The sequence below is a fragment of the Helianthus annuus genome, chromosome 4 (assembly GCF_002127325.2).
Source record: "Helianthus annuus cultivar XRQ/B chromosome 4, HanXRQr2.0-SUNRISE, whole genome shotgun sequence".
Classification (NCBI taxonomy): Eukaryota; Viridiplantae; Streptophyta; class Magnoliopsida; order Asterales; family Asteraceae; genus Helianthus; species Helianthus annuus.
Window position 1 is genome coordinate 37,000,122 of NC_035436.2, and position 18,695 is coordinate 37,018,816.

At 43.1% G+C, this 18,695-nt stretch overlaps 1 protein-coding gene across 1 annotated transcript; it reads left to right on the forward strand.

The window, feature by feature from the left end:
- The first annotated feature begins 15,260 nt into the window (after positions 1-15,260).
- LOC110936134 lies at positions 15,261-18,254 on the forward strand. The gene is made up of 2 exons (XM_022178467.2): positions 15,261-15,507; positions 17,632-18,254. The coding sequence occupies exon 2, from the start codon at positions 17,634-17,636 to the stop codon at positions 18,063-18,065; it is 432 nt and encodes a 143-aa protein (XP_022034159.1). The 5' UTR covers positions 15,261-15,507; positions 17,632-17,633; the 3' UTR covers positions 18,066-18,254.
- The last annotated feature ends 441 nt before the right edge of the window (positions 18,255-18,695 follow it).

An 18,695-nucleotide genomic window follows, 5' to 3' on the forward strand; every position in this document is an offset into this window, starting at 1 on the left:
TGCTATCAAGAAAGAAGAAATCTACAATCTTAGCCTGCATGAATGTTTTATCTCTCAGGTAGAGCCGAAAAACTATCAAATGGCTTTGAAAGATAATTCTTGGTGTGAGGCGATGCAAGAAGAGTTAGCTCAGTTCGACAAGTTAAAGGTGTGGAATTTGGTCGATCTTCCAAAGGGCCAACATGCAATCAACACGAAATGGGTTTTCAAGTGCAAGAAAGACGATAAGGGTGTCGTTGTCAGAAACAAAGCACGGTTGGTTGTTCAAGGCTTCAATCAGGAGGAAGGGATTGATTATACCGAAGTTTATGCACCGGTGGCAAGACTGGAAGCTATTCGTTTGTTTCTAGCCTTTGATGCACACATGCGTATCAAAGTCTATCAGTTGGATGTGAAAAGCACCTTCCTTTACGGGAAATTGCATGAAACTGTGTATGTGTCCCAACCACCGGGTTTCGAAGCTCCAGGGTTAGATAACAAAGTCTATTTGTTGGACAAGGCTCTCTACGGTCTCCATCAGGCCCCTCGAGCATGGTACGAGACGTTGTCAAAGCATCTATTGGAGCATGGGTTCTCGCGTGGTGCGATTGACTCCACACTGTTCATTTTGAAGAAAGGGGGAGATTTTCTGATTGTGCAAATTTACGTTGATGACATAATTTTTGGTTCTTCAAATGAAGAATTGTGTCGTGAGTTTGAAGCGGTGATGAAGTCAAAATTTGAAATGAGCGCGATGGGCGAGTTATCCTTCTTTTTAGGTCTTCAAGTGAGTCAAGAAAAAACCGGGACGTACGTGCATCAGACAAAGTATGTCCACGAGATTCTCAAAAGATTTGGATTGGAAGATAGCTTACCCTATGACACGCCTCTACCGACAAATCTCAAGCTTTCACCCGATGATGAGAAAGATCCTGAAGTGGATCCGACTCTATATCGAGCAATGATAGGTTCATTGATGTATTTTACTGCTTCACGACCAGATATTATGTTCTCTGTTTGTTTGTGTGCTAGGTACCAATCAACTCCGAAGGAGTCGCACTTGAAAGCAGTCAAGCGTATTTTCAGATATTTGAAAGGGACGCCTAAGCTTGGATTGTGGTATCCAGCTGAAGGTGGTCTGGATTTGATCGCATATGCTGACGCAGATTTCGGAGGGTGCCGGCTGAACAGAAAGTCAACCTTTGGCGGCGCACAACTTCTTGGAAATCGTCTTGTCTCGTGGCAATGCAAAAACAAGTTACCGTTTCTCTATCCACGTGCGAGGCCGAGTACATTGCTGCTTCAAGCTGTTGTGCTCAGGTTTTGTGGATTCAGCAGCAAATGAGAGACTACGGTTTGAATTTTACTCGAACTCCTATCCTTGTCGATAACAACTCTGCCATTTCCATAACAAACAATCCAGTTAATCACTCACGCACTAAGCACATAGATGTTAGGCATCATTTTATTCGCGACTGTGCTGAGAAGGGTTTAATAGAAGTTGTTAGGGTAGACACCTTGGATAATCTTGCGGACCTGTTTACGAAAACATTCGATCGGGCTAGATTTGAAAATCTGGTCTGAATGATTGGCATGATCAACCCAGAGTAAAATGCTTTCAAAACTCGCATAGAAACTTTATTTTATCTTTTCTGTACAGTTCTTACCGCTTTCGAAAAATTGAAAAACTCCAAAAATATTTTACTTAGTTGTAGGATAAATTTCAGAAAAATACCAAAACATTCGAAAAATTTAAAATGAAGTCGTGTTGAGATATAAGGGAAATGATAGTACATCGGTTAGTCGTATCTGGTGCAGGACTATGGTTATATAAAATTAACCGTTAACTGTGACAACTTCATTATACGTTGCTTCGGTAGGTTTTACGCGTAAATAAGAACCTGTCTTTGGTATATAAACATAATGAACTGCGTAACTCGTGTGGCGCATCTCTCGGATATATGGTCTTGGTACCATAATTTCGTTTGATAGATTGCCGAGGTTCTGAGATACGTGGTCTTTATGCTGTTTATCATCTGGGTATCATGGTTGTTTCTTTTACCGGAAAACAACGGGGACGCAAGTCTAGATCTTCCATGATACCATACATACGTGTAAATATCCTTAATACATGATGCATTTGACCCAAATAAGTGATAAACAATCACATGTCCCACAAAATCATGCGGGAGTCAAGTTTATCCTCAATAAGTGATTCTATCACAAAGGACTTGCTCCTGTGCCCTTCGCATCTGAAATTCAAGTTCCTCCTCAATAAGTGATTTTATCACAAAGGACTTGTTTTCAATTCCAAATAAGTGAGTATCTCACATTAGCTTATACGTCAAAAACAGATGATAAATGGTATACTCACCAGTAAGATGATCTCTCGCGCATACCTTGATACGGGAGTATATTCTGAGGTGGGTAAACATAGTTACTGTCAGCCTTTAAGACACTTAATTTCATATCTCGAAAACAATGTTCGAAAGCGTGCTAAAACTTAAGTGGACCACAATACCGTTGAACGTCTTGATCTGTCAACATCATACTAAAAGATTAAATTTAAATGCTATGGTCCTTGTGTCGGATACTGACAGAAAAACCGATATGATTCCTTTGCTCCGATTTCGCCAAAAGATAATTAGTGTAAATACGTTCGTAGGTTTAATTTCCATTTCAGTCAAAAATTAAAAAAAAAAAACACAAAAAGATTTTGCTTTCTTGTTTCTATGTGCGAGTTATCTTATTAAGAATACTCTAGGGTTGTGAAAATTGTTTAAATAAGTTATTAAATGTTAGTTGTTTAATATTTCAATTGTTTATTCTGGGTTATAGGAATTTATTCTTGGGATCCAGGTTTGGGCCGATGTCTCCGGGGTCAAGTTTCTTAATCCGGGGTTAAGTGTTTCAGGTCTGGATCGTTCATCTCAAGATGGAAGATTTGGAGAAGCTGTGTGCATCTGGATCTTTCATCTCAAGATGGAAGATTTGGAGAAGCTGTGTGCGTCTGGATCGTGCATCTCAAGACTGGGGAAACAGTGATTTCTGAAAAGAAAGTGACGCTTGAGATTGCTAAAGTGCTGGATCTGATTTGGCTTGCCAACCTTAAGGGAAGCACATCTGAAGAAGCTTCGGCGCCTGCGTCTAAAATACAATGAAGAAGATCGTGTTCTAGCTGACCAGTTCATCAAGGTGGTTCAGTTCTGTGTGAAGAACAAGGTCTGGGCAGGAAGCAGTTCTCGAAGAAAGGATGAAGATCTCAAGACCAATGAAGACCATGCACTGATCAAGGGGGAGTTTGTTAATGCACCTTAGGTGATAAGTGCATGACTCCCATGCTACCAATGAAAGTTTGAAGATCTCAAGTTCAATGAAGACCATGCACTGATCAAGGGGGGGGTTTGTTAATGCACTTTTGGTGATAAGTGCAAGTCTTCCAATTTATTAGGGTCTTTTTTGTACATATGCTCAAAATTAGTCCCAAGATGTTCCTAGGGACAATTTGTCCAAGTTTTGGGAGGATTTCCTTAGTCAGAGTTTTGTGTATAGGGCTAAGGTCAGAGTTTTGTATGTGTAGCTTTTGTCTGAGTTTTGTCTAGGCAAAAGGTCTGTGCTTTGTGCTATATGTTTTGTCCGGGCTTTCTAGTTAGTCTTGAAAGTCCGGGTTTCACCTTGTATAGATAACTTTATATGGAATAGACAAGGTAACGATTCTGTGTGAAATTCTGTGCACCTAACCCTAATCATTGTGTTTTGTCTGGCGGCTGCTTTGTGTGAGTGACATCATTCATCTTCATCAAGAATACTCAGTGTATTCTTGATTTCTCCCTCAAATCCTTGCATTCTAGTGTTTCATCTGCAGTGGTTGATCATCAGGTGGATTCCGCACACCTGTTGGTTGCTTTAGCTGAGTGAGATCTTGTATTAGGAGGCCTTACAAGCACTCGTTATGACCATAAAAACAATAATACATGACAGGTTTGTAACTTTATTTAGATAGTACATATGAAGTTTAAAAAAACTGAAAAAAGCTAAAAAAACAAAAAAAAAAGTAAAAAGGAAAAAAACTAAATTGTTAGGGTCTAAATAATAATAATAATAATAATAATAATAATAATAATAATAATAATAATAATAATAATAATAATAATAATAACAAACAAATCGTAAAAACTAAAAAGTTAGGGTCTAAAAAAACCCGAAAAAATAAGTAAAAAGGTAATGTTGACAGCATAGCCTTTTCATAGATATAAAATAACGTTGATTTGTGTGTTAAATCGTTATTTGTTTAATATCCGATTTCAAACTAATTAAACTGAATAACATATTTGGTTTTCAGTTGGGTTTAAACTAGGGTTACCCACCCGTGCTTTGTGGCGTAGCAGACTGATGTTTAACAAAACTAAAACGAGAACGTATATGCAATTATTAACCAATCCTATATGTTACTAGCCCACTTATTTCTAAGGTTGGAGAACTCGCTAGTCGCTAGTCGGCCGGTGAGGTGGGGACTAGCGACTACTCGGGATTACTCGAGATTAATCGGATCGGGTTTTTTATATGTAATTTTCAGTTTTATGTATACATATACACATTTTTATAGGTAATTATTTTAATTAGCTAGGTTTTAACTTTTACTCAATTTATTTTTTTAAATATACAAGATTAGTTGTTGGAATTCATATGGTTTGGTTGGAAATTGGCCGGAATTAAGAGGTTTTGGTCGGAATATACAGGTTTTTTTTGCCGGAATCGTCGATTTTTGGCTGGCCGACTAGGCTCGACTAGCAATTAATGGACTGATTAACGAAAAATTACTCAGTTACTGACGGACCGGCTAGCGATTAATCGCCGACTAGTCGCAATTTTTACAACACTGCTTATTACCCACAAACCTTGTATTTTATTAAGACCATATGTAGTGGTAATGCTCATACCCTTGGGCGTTTTGCGCTATGTGACAGCCCAGTCAGCAATAGAGCATTATGGACATTTTCTAAAATGGGTATAGTAGGGATGTGGGGCATTATGTTAAAAGAGATGTAATAAAATTAAATAAAAAAAAATCATCAAAAATCTTTATTGGACAAACAAAAGGAAGATGAATGATGATTGAACAAATAATAGAAAGCAAGGCGTGGAAAATACAACGCCAAATGCAATTTGATTGAAAAAAATGCAATTTGAAGACTCAAAAACCAGTTGATACGAACTGGCCAGAGTAGAACTTCAGATGATCCGACAAGAGACCTGCAAGATCACAAGAGACAAGCACGTCGTTAGCCTCGTCACAGGGAGGGGGGCCTCTCTGTGACCAAGCTCGGGCGTGAGAATAAGTATTTGTGAGGAGGAAATAAGTCAGGGAGAGAGAGAGTAGCGATTACCCCTTGCTGGAGGCTTTGGCGGGGTATTTATAGCTTTTGGGTGTGCTGACGTGGCGAGTTAGTTAGGGTCGGACCAGTCGCTGTCATGACGGTTATGGAGGTGGGGCCTAGTTAGTTACACCGGACCATCGTAGGGTCCGGTTCGTTTCGTGGTGCAAGGCCCGGCCCGATCTGTTTGTAGCCATGATTCGGTCCGGTTAGGGACGTATCCTCATCAAGTCCCCCTAGTTCGTAATGTTTGTTTAGCAAAAATGTCGAACTATTTGTCAAAGTGTTCTGGAGTTCACGGTCTTTTTGCTTGGCGGTTTTAAAATTTTGAAATTGGGCGGTGATCTAAGATTGGTGACTGTCAGTCGTTTTAAATTTTCCGCCCGATGTGACGGTTGGTGTGCGTCAGTTATCATGACGTGTCGTCGTTTGATTGGGGGCCTTGAGGCGGTTTCATATCCCTATAAAAAAGGGGAGAGGTGATTTCTCGATTTTACTTTTTACTTTATACCTTTATCCTTCATCTTCCTCTCTTCCTTTCTTCATCTTTCTTGGCGAGAAAAAACATCGATCTGCTTATTCAGGTTAGTAAGTTCTTTTTCTTCTGTTATGGCGAATAAAAGCAATCTTTCTGGCTGCTTTAACGTCTTGACTCAAAAGGGGTTAGACTGGTATGTGGAGAGTTATGCGATTCCTAAATCGCTAAACCCTATTCTTCCGGAAAAAGATACGCCTATCTACCCTTTCGTCCCGGGGAAGATTGGGATTTACACCCGTTTTTTCGACTACTGTAACTGCCGTCTGCCTCTGACGAAGTTCTTGGTTGAGGTTCTCCTTTTTCATGAGGTACACTTGACTCAAGTGAATCCTTTTGGCCTTGCCAAAATCAGTCACTTTGAGTTGGCTTGTCGTAGCTTAGGGTCCGAGCCGGATTTGGATGTGTTCCGAGCTTTCTACAAGTTGAACCGGTCCGGAAATTGGTATACTTTTGAAGTTAGGGACAAGAGTTCTTGCTGCTATACATGGATCACCACGAGCATAAAGGACTGGAAAGATCACTTTTTTCTAGTTGATGATCGGTGCGTTCCGGAATTCATGGTGTGGAGGATAAAAAAGTCGAAACTCCCGCCTCCTCTTCCTGAAGATTTTTCGTATAACGAGAAGCTATACGCCGATTTGATAAAGGAGGCCGGACGTATACAGAAATATCCGGAACACATCCTCGTCATGGGTCGGATCAGTACGATGTGGGCCGAGCCGGAGTGGTATCCTACCCTTCGGTGGAACAAAGAGGGTTAGTTGTATAGAGTCTCTTATACATTTATGTGTTACTTATTTATATTCGAGCCCCCTTCTTTTTCTTTTTTAGGTTGGTAGATATTACTTATCATTTGCCTTCTTGTGCAGTTATGGGTTTGAAGGAGGCGCTGCGGTTGAAGTCCTTCGACTCGAAGGAGCTGGATGTCCGTGCTACTAAGACTCCGAAGGGTGATACTCCGTATTTGCAGCTCGTGCAACAAAATCTTTATCCGATTCGCGAGCCGGAGGCTCCTGGTGGTCAAGGTGCTTCAGGTTCGGCCCCTATTGTGTCGCCAGCTGCTCAAGCTCAGGCGATGGTTACGGCGGATGATGCTGGGGGTCGGAAAGCTGGTTCATCGATGACGAAGGGTTCCGGTTCTAAAATTATTATCGAGGATGAGGGGGTCCATCTTTCTGTCGGAGATTCTGAGACGCATGCTAGTGGGGAGAAAGGAAACAATGATCGGAACGAAGATGAGGACGTCGGGGGAGATGGTGAAGACGAAGGTGAACAGCCTCAGATTGCTTTGAAGAGGAAACGTGCTGCTCCCACTAAAACTGACCCAAAAGCCAAACAGCCAAAAAGGACGAAGGCAGATTTTAAAACAATTACACTTGATGATGACGACCAAGTTACCGAATTTTCTACTGCTGGAGGTGTACTAGCAAACTTGGATGCTCATCTTCATGAGGGCCGCACCCCGCGGGATCATCCGCTGCAAACTCCTGTGAGCCCGTTATCTTTTGGTAAGGGGGGTGTTAAGGTTGTTACGGACTTGCGTACGTCCGACCCCAAGAAAATTGTGCTTTCTCCTTCGGGTAAGTTTACTACGGGAGTTGCATCTAATGTGTCTAGGCCAAGCTCTTCGCCGCTTGATGGTGGGGACAGTGCTTCTTCCTCCCCTCTATGGTATGACACTGAGGCTGTGTTCTTGTCTCGGGAATTAGGTTCGGGCGATTTTGAAGGTGCGGATGCGGCTCATGCTTTAGAGAAGTATGTGCCAGAATGGTCGCTGGTGAATAAAGATAGGATCGTGGATGCCCTTTCGGCCAAGATGTCTTTGTTTCACTTAGGAACTCCTGCAGAACATTCCCATTATCGCAAGATGAGCGGACCGGAGCTTGGAAATACCTTGATGCTGAATCAAGCTCAGTCGAACTCTCTGGTGGTGGAGACGTACAAACGCTGGGTCGAGTCGGAGTCGTTGTGCCACAAGCTTAAACGTGAGATTGCCCATTTGAAGGGCGAGGGTGATGTTCGATCTAAAACGAAACAGGAGCTAGTTTCCCTGCGATCTCAAGTTGACCGACTGAAAGGGCAGGTATCAGAAGCCAAAGAAGTTACCAAGTCTTCTCAAGCTTCGGCCGCTGCGGCCCATGAGGCTCGTGACAAAGCTCTTCAAGATTTGGAGACTTCTAAGTCAAAACTTGCTGATTTGGAGAAAAAATTAACCAGAGCAGAGATGAAGCATGCCGCCGAACTGAAAGAGATGCAGACGTCCCACGATCAGCTTCTGGCTGATTACCATCGCTTGGTTGATGGTACGTTTACAATCTTCTCATCGTCCTCCTTTTTTTTATATATTATTGTTATTGATCCTTTGGAGCATTGTCTCTTTGCAGCTAAAGACGAAATAGAGAGATCTCGCGACAGGGAGATCGAGTCGCACAAGACGACGATTGATGAAGCAAGAGAGATGTTGATTCGGTGCGAGCGTGATATGATTGAGGCATATGCGCAATTATCGGAGCTCAAACTCACTAAGCAGTGGTTTTTGACCGAGGGGGTTGCATGGGTTGTGAAGTTGGTGCATCAAAGCCCTGAATTGGAGAAGGTGGTTGCTGACCTGGTCAACAGTGTCAACGCGGTTGGGGCGAATGAAGGGATAAAACAGGGTTTTAAGGCCGCGCAGGATCTGGTTGGCTCTGCGGAGGAGGTTCCAGGTTACGATGCCGGAGCTCAGAGTCCCCTGGACGCTGCGGTGAAAGCTTTTGATGAGCTTAATATCTCCGTTCTTGACAAGGTAGCTGATTTGATAGACGAGCCCCTACCTGTTATCCAACAAAGAAGCAAACTTCCCATTGTTGGGGACGATGATAATATAGTTCAAGTTTAATGTTTTTGTTTCTTTGTAATCGTACAATGTGTTTCGTTGGTATGCTTCGCTTGAAACAGTTTTAATTGCACAGCGAATGAGTGTTTTTGTGTTAAGTCATTTTTATTTTAACTTAGTTACTTAGCCTCGGTTTGCGTCCAAACCTTAGCCGTATACTTTTAACTTGGCGATCGCACCGGATGAAGTGCTTCGCCTGCTCAATAGATTTTAATTTCTTTTTGAACTATTTAAGCCTTCTCGATCAGCGCGAGGCATGGGTCGTGGCCCGTTCGTGCACGTTTAGAAATTTTGTTCGAACTTATATGTATGCTATCTTTATGTTTATAAAGATGTAGATCGCTTTATTTACTAGTTCGGGGAAAAAACATCCCGATTACAAAGGAAATAAAAAGTTATCGGGGTAATACCCTCCCGATTTACATATTGAAATCTGGAAATACTAAAAATGTAAATTAGCGATCTTCCTCAGCCGCAGCTGGTTGTTTACATGAAGCACTTTTTTAAGTGTACCCCATTCCATGTTCGAGGCACTGCGGTTCCGTCAAGCTTCTCTAGCACATACGAGCCCTTCTCACTGGCTTCCTTGACTCTGTATGGCCCTTCCCACTTTGGGGTTAGTTTGCCGGGGGTTTCGGTGCGACTTGCGTCGTTGTTTCGGAGCACATAATCTCCTACTTTGAACTTGTAAATTTTAGCCCGAGCATTGTAATACTTTTCGATTTTTTTCTTATACCGAGCCTCTTTGATTGCCGCTATGTTTCGGCGTTCCTCCAGTTGGTCAAGGTTGGAACGGAGTTCACATTCGTTTTCTTCCCAATTCTTGCATCTTTGATTTGGGAGCCCGATTTCGGCCGGAATTACTGCTTCGGTACCGTAGGTCAAGCTGAACGGTGTCTCACCGTTGCTGGTCTTGTGCAGTGTTCGGTGTGCCCATAGGACGTTTGGCAGTTCGTCCGCCCAACCTTTTCCTTCCTGACCTAGCCTTCTTTTTATGCCGTCGACGATGCGTCGATTGATCTGTTCAACCTGCCCGTTGCCCTGAGGGTGGGCAACCGAGGAAAAAACTTGATTGATTTTTAACCTTTCACACCATCGCTTGAAGGGGTTTTCTGCAAACTGTTTTGCATTGTCGCTTATGATGTAGAGCGGTAGGCCGAATCGGCACACTATTTGCTCCCAGAAAAATCGCGTCACATTGTAGCCGGAGATGGTTGTAAACGGGCGAGCTTCTACCCACTTGGTGAAATAATCCACCGCGACCAACAGATACTGTGCGCTTCCGCTTGATCTCGGAAAAGGTCCGACGATGTCAACTCCCCATTTTTGAAAAGGCCATGCGGCGGTTACTGGTATCATTTCATTTTTAGATCGGAGGCTGGTTGGTGCGTGCCTTTGACATTCGTCACATTGCTGGAGCTCTTTTACGGCGCTTTCATGCATTCCGGGCCAGTAGTACCCTGCGTTTTTTACCTTTGTTACGATCATTTTGGGTCCGGCGTGGATACCGCAGATGCCGTAGTGTATTTCCCGTATGATGTAACTAGCTTGCTCCGGATCCAGACACTTTAGCAATGGTCCGAGAAAGGTCTTTCGGTATAATCCTCCTTCCTGCATCTGATACTGGAGGGAATTGATCTGGACTTTTCTTGCTTCCGCTTTGTCAGTTGGCAGAACATCATGCACCAAATAATTAATTATCGGCGTCATCCATGTTTGTGGTGGAACTTCAACTTGCATTACTTGCGGAGCTGCGATTGACGGTGTAGCTAAAACTTCCACTCTCACTTCTTTGGCCAAGTGGCTGAATGATACTGATGCCAATTTGCTTAATGCATCCGCTTTTTTGTTTTTGCTTCGGGGGATATGTTCGACCCTACATGCTTCGAACAAAGCCATTGCCTGCCTTACTTGCTCGAGATACTCGATCATGTTTGCTTCCCTCGCCTCGTATTCTCCATTTACCTGATTTGCTACGAGCAGCGAGTCTACATGGGCTACAACATTCTTGGCTCCGACTTTCTGTGCTAGGCGTAGGCCGGCCAGGAGAGCTTCATACTCAGCCTCGTTGTTGGAACTTTTGAATTCTAGTCGGAGCGCATACGTTACGTCTGTTCCGTCTGGATCGGTGAGAATTAGGCCCGCTCCTGATCCTTCGGCACTAGAGGCACCGTCGGTATATAAAGACCATGGCTTCTCCGGAGCTTTGCCTGCCTCTTCAGTTTCTTTCTCTTCCGGTATTTCGACCAAAAAATCAGCTATCACCTGTCCTTTCAACGGACCTTTAGTTCGGAAGGTAATATTGAATGCGCCCAACTCAATCGCCCATTTCGCCATTCGGCCTGAGACTTCGGGTCGTCGGAGAACGTGTTGGATTCTTTGGTCCGTTCGTACCTCGATTGGATGGGCCTGAAAATATCGGCGAAGCCTTCTTGAAGCATGGACTAGGGCCAAGGCTAATTTTTCCAAATTTGAATATCTTGTTTCGTTGTCCTTTAACGTTCGGCTTACATAATAAATGGGGATTTGTTTTCCAGTTCGGTGGGCAACTAATACCGCGCTGATGGCTCCGAACGATGCAGCTAAATATACCGTTAATACTTCGTCTTCTTCCGGTACGGTGAGGGTTGGTAGGGTGCCCAAACATTCTTTAAGTTCTTCGAAAGCTCGTGCAGCCTCTCCCGTCCATTTAAACTCCGATCTAAAGCTCTTTCTGAGAACGTCCATGAATGGGAGCGATCGGTCTGCAGCTTTTGATAAAAACCGATGGAGAGCGGCCAATCGTCCATTTAAGGACTGAATTTCTTTAATTGATGTCGGGGGCTTCATTGTAAGGACAGCGTCAATCTTGTCGGGGTTGGCTCGTAAGCCTTTTGACCCGACCATGACCCCGAGAAACTTGCCTTCTTCTACCCCGAATGTACATTTCTTCGGATTCAACTTCATGTTAATGCTTCGGAGCCGAGTAAATGTTTCGAGTATATCTTTTAGCATGGCGGCCTCATCATGGCTTTTTATCACGATGTCATCGACGTACACCTCCACGTTTCGTTCGATCTGGTCCTTAAAAGCTTTGTTCATCAGACGCTGGTACGTAGCACCGGCGTTTTTCAAACCGAACGGCATCTTAGTAAAACAAAACACTCCTTCATTGGTGACGAAGGCCGTCTTATCCTCATCTTCGACCGCCATTTGTATTTGGTGATAGCCTTTGTAAGCGTCCAAAAAACATTTTAGCCTGAATGTTGCAACGGAGTCAATCTTCTCATCGATCTCTGGGAGAGGGAAACAATCTTTCGGGCACGCATTGTTTAGATCGGTGAAATCGATGCACATTCTCCATGAGTTATCTTTTTTTCGTACCATCACGGGGTTTGATACCCATGTTTGATACCGAACCTCCCGAATGATCCCCGCGTCTAGGAGGCTTTTAACATCTTTTGCTATGGCTTTAGCTCGATCCGGTGCCATGTGTCTCTTTCTTTGTGCTATTGGTTTGACTGAATCTTTTACATTTAGGTGATGCTGTGCCATCGATCTGGGGACTCCCTGCATATCAGAGTGCTGCCACGCAAAGACATCTATCGAGTTGCTTAACAATTCCCATAAAAGTTTCTTCGTTCGTTTTGGGAGTTGAGCGCCGATAGCCACTTGTTGTTCGGGGAAATCCGGATTGATTGCCCATAGCTCCGTAGGTACTTCGGACTTCTTAGAGCTTGTTTCGGCTGTATGCCTTACTTCAGCGACTAGCGAATTTGATTCCGAACAGATGGTTGCAACACCGGCTTCGGTAGGGAACTTAATAGCTCCGTGTATTGTCGAACTGATCGCTCCAAGAGCTCGTAATCCGGGGCGTCCGAGTATTATGTTGTGCGAAGAATGAGTTCGAACAACAAGGAAAGTTAATGGCACCGTCCTGCTTTTGCTACCGTCTTTGAATGTGGTTGGAAGAGTAATCTGTCCTATTGGACGGACTACTTCTCCTGAGAAGCTTATCAATGGGGTAGATACTTCGATTAACTTCCTTTTTGTTTGGGGATTCAGTTGTTGGAAACACTGGATATACATGATCTCAAAGGCGCTTCCTCCATCCACGTAAATACGTCGAACCAGGTGTCCGGCGACAACAGCTGAAATTATGATCGGTCCGTCCCGAGCGTCTTCGGGGTCGACCGGAGGAAAATACGTCGGCTGACGCATCCATGCTGCCATATGCTGGTTCGACCGTTTAATTCCTCTCGGTTCTGCTGACCGGATCATATTGATTCCCGGTTCGGTGTTCGGATTGTCAACTACTGTCGCTGGCTTCTTTCCATCTTTTACTTCTTTTACAAGATGTGAGAGTTTACCGGATCGGACGGCCTTTTCGATTTCTTGCTTTAGAGCCCAACATTCGTCAGTTGTATGGCCTTTGTCTCGGTGATATTCACAATACTTCTTGGAGTGCTTATCTGAGGTGGGCCGTTGCTTTAATGGAGTGGGGAATCGAGTGTTTTCCGTGCTGAGTATTTCGCTCGGCGATTTTGATAATTCAGAGAAACTGTTGAATCGTACGTTTCCTGTCCGGAAACTGCTTCGATCGGATTTTTGATACGGACCACGGTTTCTGTTCCAGTTATTGCTCCTGTCTTTTGGTGGCGATGCGTTCCGTCTCCATGACGTAGTTCGGGCTTTGGAGCTCCTGGCAGTCGCTTCGTTCGGTTGGCCGCAGGCACTCTTCCCTCGAACGAAAGCTCGAGCCCGTTCCATGAGTGTCTCCATGGTCTTTGGGAGATCTTCGTGAAGTTTTTCCACCAATTGATTGTTACGTACACCATGACAAAAACCCGATACTCGGAGCTGATCTACTGCTCCACTTATCTGCATACTTTCTCGGTTGAAACGGTCTATAAAATCTTCTACGGACTCTCCGTCGCGGCGCTTGATGTGGTGTACCTCAGTAATATCTTTTTTGCAGCGACGCTGCTGACAAAAGTTTTGCAAGAATATACGTCGGAAGTCCTCGAAGTGATCGATCGACCCCTCTGGCAATCCATCGAACCAAACTCTAGCCGATCCGGTGAGAGTTTGGGCGAACATAAGACACCAAGCCGGCATTGGCCATTGCTCGACCTTAGCCGCTCCGGCAAACGCGAACATGTGGTCGTCCGGGTCGGACGTACCATCGTAAAATTTTAACGTGGGAGGCATCTTCAGCTTAGCTGGGAGTGGAACATTGACAATCCGTAGCGTGAACTTCGACTGCGACGTCATAGACGTGGGATGATATGGCATGAGTAGCTCTTGGTCTTGGGGGTTTAAACCCAGAGATCCCTGGAGAAACAGGTCGTTTAGACCGTTATTCATCGGAGCACTTGTTACGGATGAGAATTGTGTAACATGTGGTATAGAAGTGGAGATCATAGAACTTACCAGAGATCCAGAAGCAAAAGGACCGACGGAGACAGGGTTTCCCCCTGAGTAGGCACTGGTAAACAAGTTTGTTCGGAGACTTTGCAGCATCTCATCTCTCTGCTGTTGCTGCTGTAACTGTCGCAACAGATCAGCGTTCCTTAAGAGGAAAGCGTTGTCGAAACTCGGTAGTGGCGTGACAACTGGAGCGGTAACGGACAGTGTGGTGACAGAACTTCCACCCACAACATTTGCAGCTGGAGGAGCCGATGTGGAGCCTATCGAGGCTGCTGAAGCGATAACTGCTGCTGAAGCGATTGTGGAATTAGCATTTCCTTCCCATATATCATTGTAAGATGGGAAAGGACTGGTGGAGACTACTGCTGGTAATTCTGCCATTACTTCGAAAAAATGAGAACAACGAAATGAATTATGTGAATTCGAGGGGATGGCGCCACTGAAGACTCAAAAACCAGTTGATACGAACTGGCCAGAGTAGAACTTCAGATGATCCGACAAGAGACCTGCAAGATCACAAGAGACAAGCACGCCGTTAGCCTCGTCACAGGGAGGGGGGCCTCTCTGTGACCAAGCTCGGGCGTGAGAATAAGTATTTGTGAGGAGGAAATAAGTCAGGGAGAGAGAGAGTAGCGATTACCCCTTGCTGGAGGCTTTGGCGGGGTATTTATAGCTTTTGGGTGTGCTGACGTGGCGAGTTAGTTAGGGTCGGACCAGTCGCTGTCATGACGGTTATGGAGGTGGGGCCTAGTTAGTTACACCGGACCATCGTAGGGTCCGGTTCGTTTCGTGGTGCAAGGCCCGGCCCGATCTGTTTGTAGCCATGATTCGGTCCGGTTAGGGACGTATCCTCATCAGGCGTGCTTAAGGAAAAAAAAAACGTCTGACTAAGTATCGTCTAACAACCGTGGTATTGGTTTAGTTTGGTGCACTAACTAGTGTAATAAGATATACCACCGATTTGAGAACATATCCCGGCCCGACCGGCCGGTCCGGTCGGGTTTGAAAACATTGCCACCGAAAGCAATCTACCAGACCAAATCCAAATATATTAATAGAAACAAAATATTCGTGGGATATAATCGTGTCAAAAGATCGTGATAAATTGATGTGACACCTACAAATCATAAATGCGTCACTAAAAAAAGTTAGATTCCTTTCTCGTCGCTGCAGAATTTTAAGCCACACAAACGTTGATGCTTCCACCGTCCACCGCCACCGCCACCGCAACCACCACCACCACCACCGTCACCGCCATTGCGTTGTTCCGTACCAATCCTCCAATTTCTCATATCATCAAGCTCTACGCACACCGCATAATCATTCTATAGGTAACTTGTTACCTAAAATTAGCTTAATAACTTTTATTTTTCATGAATGTATATCTAATTCGTTCAAATTAAATTGATTTTGCCTATATTGATCTGTGATATTGTTGTAAAATGCTTCCGAAGATTCCGTATTGCTTTACGCATTGTTGTTGATTATTAATTGGTAGACGTTTCCTTCTTCTAGGGTTCATGTGCTTCTCTGTATCTGGAATTATGCATTGTTTTCAAAGGCTTAACATGGTTCATGTGCACATGCTTTTTGACGTTTCATTTATAGATTGACAATTTTAACAAATTGTTTTTCTTGTGAGACTGGATCTAGGATTAATATGAGCTAAAATTAGCCAGATGAAGATGTTTGTGATCACTATGTAGCTTCAATAAAACTCCGGGTAGCTTAACTCTGAGATATCTTCACCTTTGATAACAAATAGCCAAGTACGAAATAGGCGTTAGCGTGAGCGTACGAGTTTTTGTATATATTAGAGAAATCTATTGGTAAAACATAGTGACCTCATATGAGTTTGTTAGTTTGTTATTGGTGGTCCCTAGTTTGTTGGGGTGTGTTGGGACACTCTTTGCAGGGCCGTTCCAACGTTTTTGGAGGCCCTAAGCAAACTACAAAGTCGGGACCCTATTGAGATTAAAATTTGAGACATTGAATAACCATAGCGATGTTTTTTCCTAATGTCGGCCCTAATTTCGCTCAATCCGCAATCAATTCCACATTGGTTACTCAAAAGACGCCACAAGTAACGAGGGTTAGCGCGTTGCGGCACTGCTGTTGGATTCTGGAATGAAGCGTGCGTGAATAGTGTTGACTCCTAAAGTAAAATTCTAAATCATGGGCCTAGAAATGTTGTTTAAAATAGGCTAAAAACAAGTCTAATATATGAAAAGAAAAAAAATTGGAGGCCCTTGTTTTTGGGTTGCCTAGATTGATAAGCCTAACGGGGCGGCCCTTTGGATGATCGGTAATTTCCTTTTATTAATTATTTGATCTGAACTGTTGTTGCATCGGTGATACTGAATCACCATCGTGTCGTCTGCGCCTGTCCTGTATATTTCGATCCAAAACCGGACCGTTTGGGTGCTACCTGTTAAGTGTTTACCTCTTCACACTGCAACTAGAATGGTACAGATGTTTTTACACTGATGAGTGTAATTTAGCATGATAAGTTGATAACTATGTTTTTGATTTTTTTTTCTGATATGAAAGTAATTTAGGGTACAAGATATGGATTTCATTAAAATCTGTTGTCGGTAGTATTATGAGGTTCTGTAATTACCTATGCAGTTAAAGCGGTCCAAAATCGAATAGCGGTCAAGGTCCGCTATATGATATATAGGTTATAGCGGTGGTATAGAGGTAATTTTTATACCATGCATAATTTATGTATTTTTATATATATATAAATATATCTTTGAAAAATATTATTAGTAATATCATTCCATTATCAAAAACCTGTCGCAAATCAAATACTAATAGTAACTTTGAAGTATTTAATTTAAGAATTAACACAATTAAACACCGTTACTGCTATAACCGCTATAGGCCACCGCTATAGCACCACTGTAGTACCGCTATAGCACCGGCTATAGCGGTATTTAGCGCCGCTAATAGCGGAACCGCTATAGGCCACCGCTATTTGGACCGCTACACACCCTGAGGTCCGCTAACCGCTATAGCACCGCTATTGACTGCTTAGGTAATTGCTTTTATAATCTGTAATGTGGCTATCAATATTGTTTTACAAAAATTTACAGCCCAGATCAATTCTTAAGTCGAAAAAGGAAGTCGAATCCAAAAGTTCTTGTTGTATAAATCAATCATGAGAAATGCTGTTCTGTAGCCATTTGTGAGTTCAGTCTGCTATAAACATAGCATACCGTTCATGCTTCACAATGCTAATACCGGACGTTGACCATTTCCAGTGTTATATTCTTAATATAACTGTTATGAGGTTTTATGTATTTTGAATACGCTTTCGGCAAGTTTTGACTCTTTTGACCCGTTTTATCATTCAAAAGGTCATTTTCTGTGTCTGTTTTGGTTTCTTTTGCCTTTGATTATATCCCGAACTATATAATAACTCACATTTACCTTTTTCTTTCTTACTTCAGTCATGTCAGCAAAAACAACACTAAACAACCAAAAGACGGTTTCTCGGGCTGCAATTCCCCGTTGGAGCGTCTATGACAACATCAAGCATTTACCCTCAAAGCCCGAAGTTTTAATGGCTGAGATCAATTCGGCCATTTCATCTCTAGAGTATGCCAAGGCATCGAAATTCCTGAATTCTTCAGCTCCTCTTCCCAAAAACAAGAAGAGCGTTGATGACGGAAACATTAGTTCTTCTGGTTTATACGATGCCCGAAGGGCAGATGAAGCTTATAAAGCCGGGCTTGCGTATTTGGCTGCTGGCAACCTTGAGGAGGCCTTTAGGTCGTTAAATGTGGCTCTGACCAAGTGCCCGCCGAATAAGACTTCGGCTGTGGCTAAACTTCGGTCCCTCATTTCACTCACGGCTCAGCGGCTTAGAAAATCTACGGTTTGAATTAGGTTGGTACCTTGTAGATTTATTATAGGTGTGAATCAGGTTGCATTAGAAGATAGGTTTGATATGCTCATAAATTATATGTATCTCTGCTTTTCATATTGGCTAGCTTTTATAGTTTGTACTTTATACAGCCATACAGGTCTCTTGACTCCAATAATGCAATAAATCTGCTTAAAGTTTTATATAGTAATGCAATGGCAATTTTTACCCATTTAGTTATAAATGGGTTGATCAAACAAGTTAAAGAGTAGAAACTTTTTTTTTTTACTTAAAGAGAAACGAGGTGAGAGCCACAAACGTTTGTATTTAATGCATACGACCTCGTAAATCTTTTTGTGCAGAGATTTTGATTATTACTAGGGGAACACCCGTGCGATGCACGGCATGCATAATAGTTATTGTTTTTTCCTGAAACGACGACTGATATAGATAGTGCGTGACACGGTACGAAAGTGCGAATATAGTATAGATTTTTAAAACAAAAACCGGTTTTTTTTAAAGTTAGCCGTTTGACCATGGTTATTTTGACCAAAGTCCACTCCTCGTTCGGCGCTTTGTGGTAGCACTACCAGTCAAAAAAAGGCCCAAAACGCCCGAGGGTACAGTGTTCCCCCGCGTTTTTAAGAT

Coding starts and splice junctions, on each gene's coding strand:
- LOC110936134 (XM_022178467.2), top strand. CDS start 17,634: ATGTCAGCAAAAACAACACTAAACAACCAAAAGACGGTTTCTCGGGCT.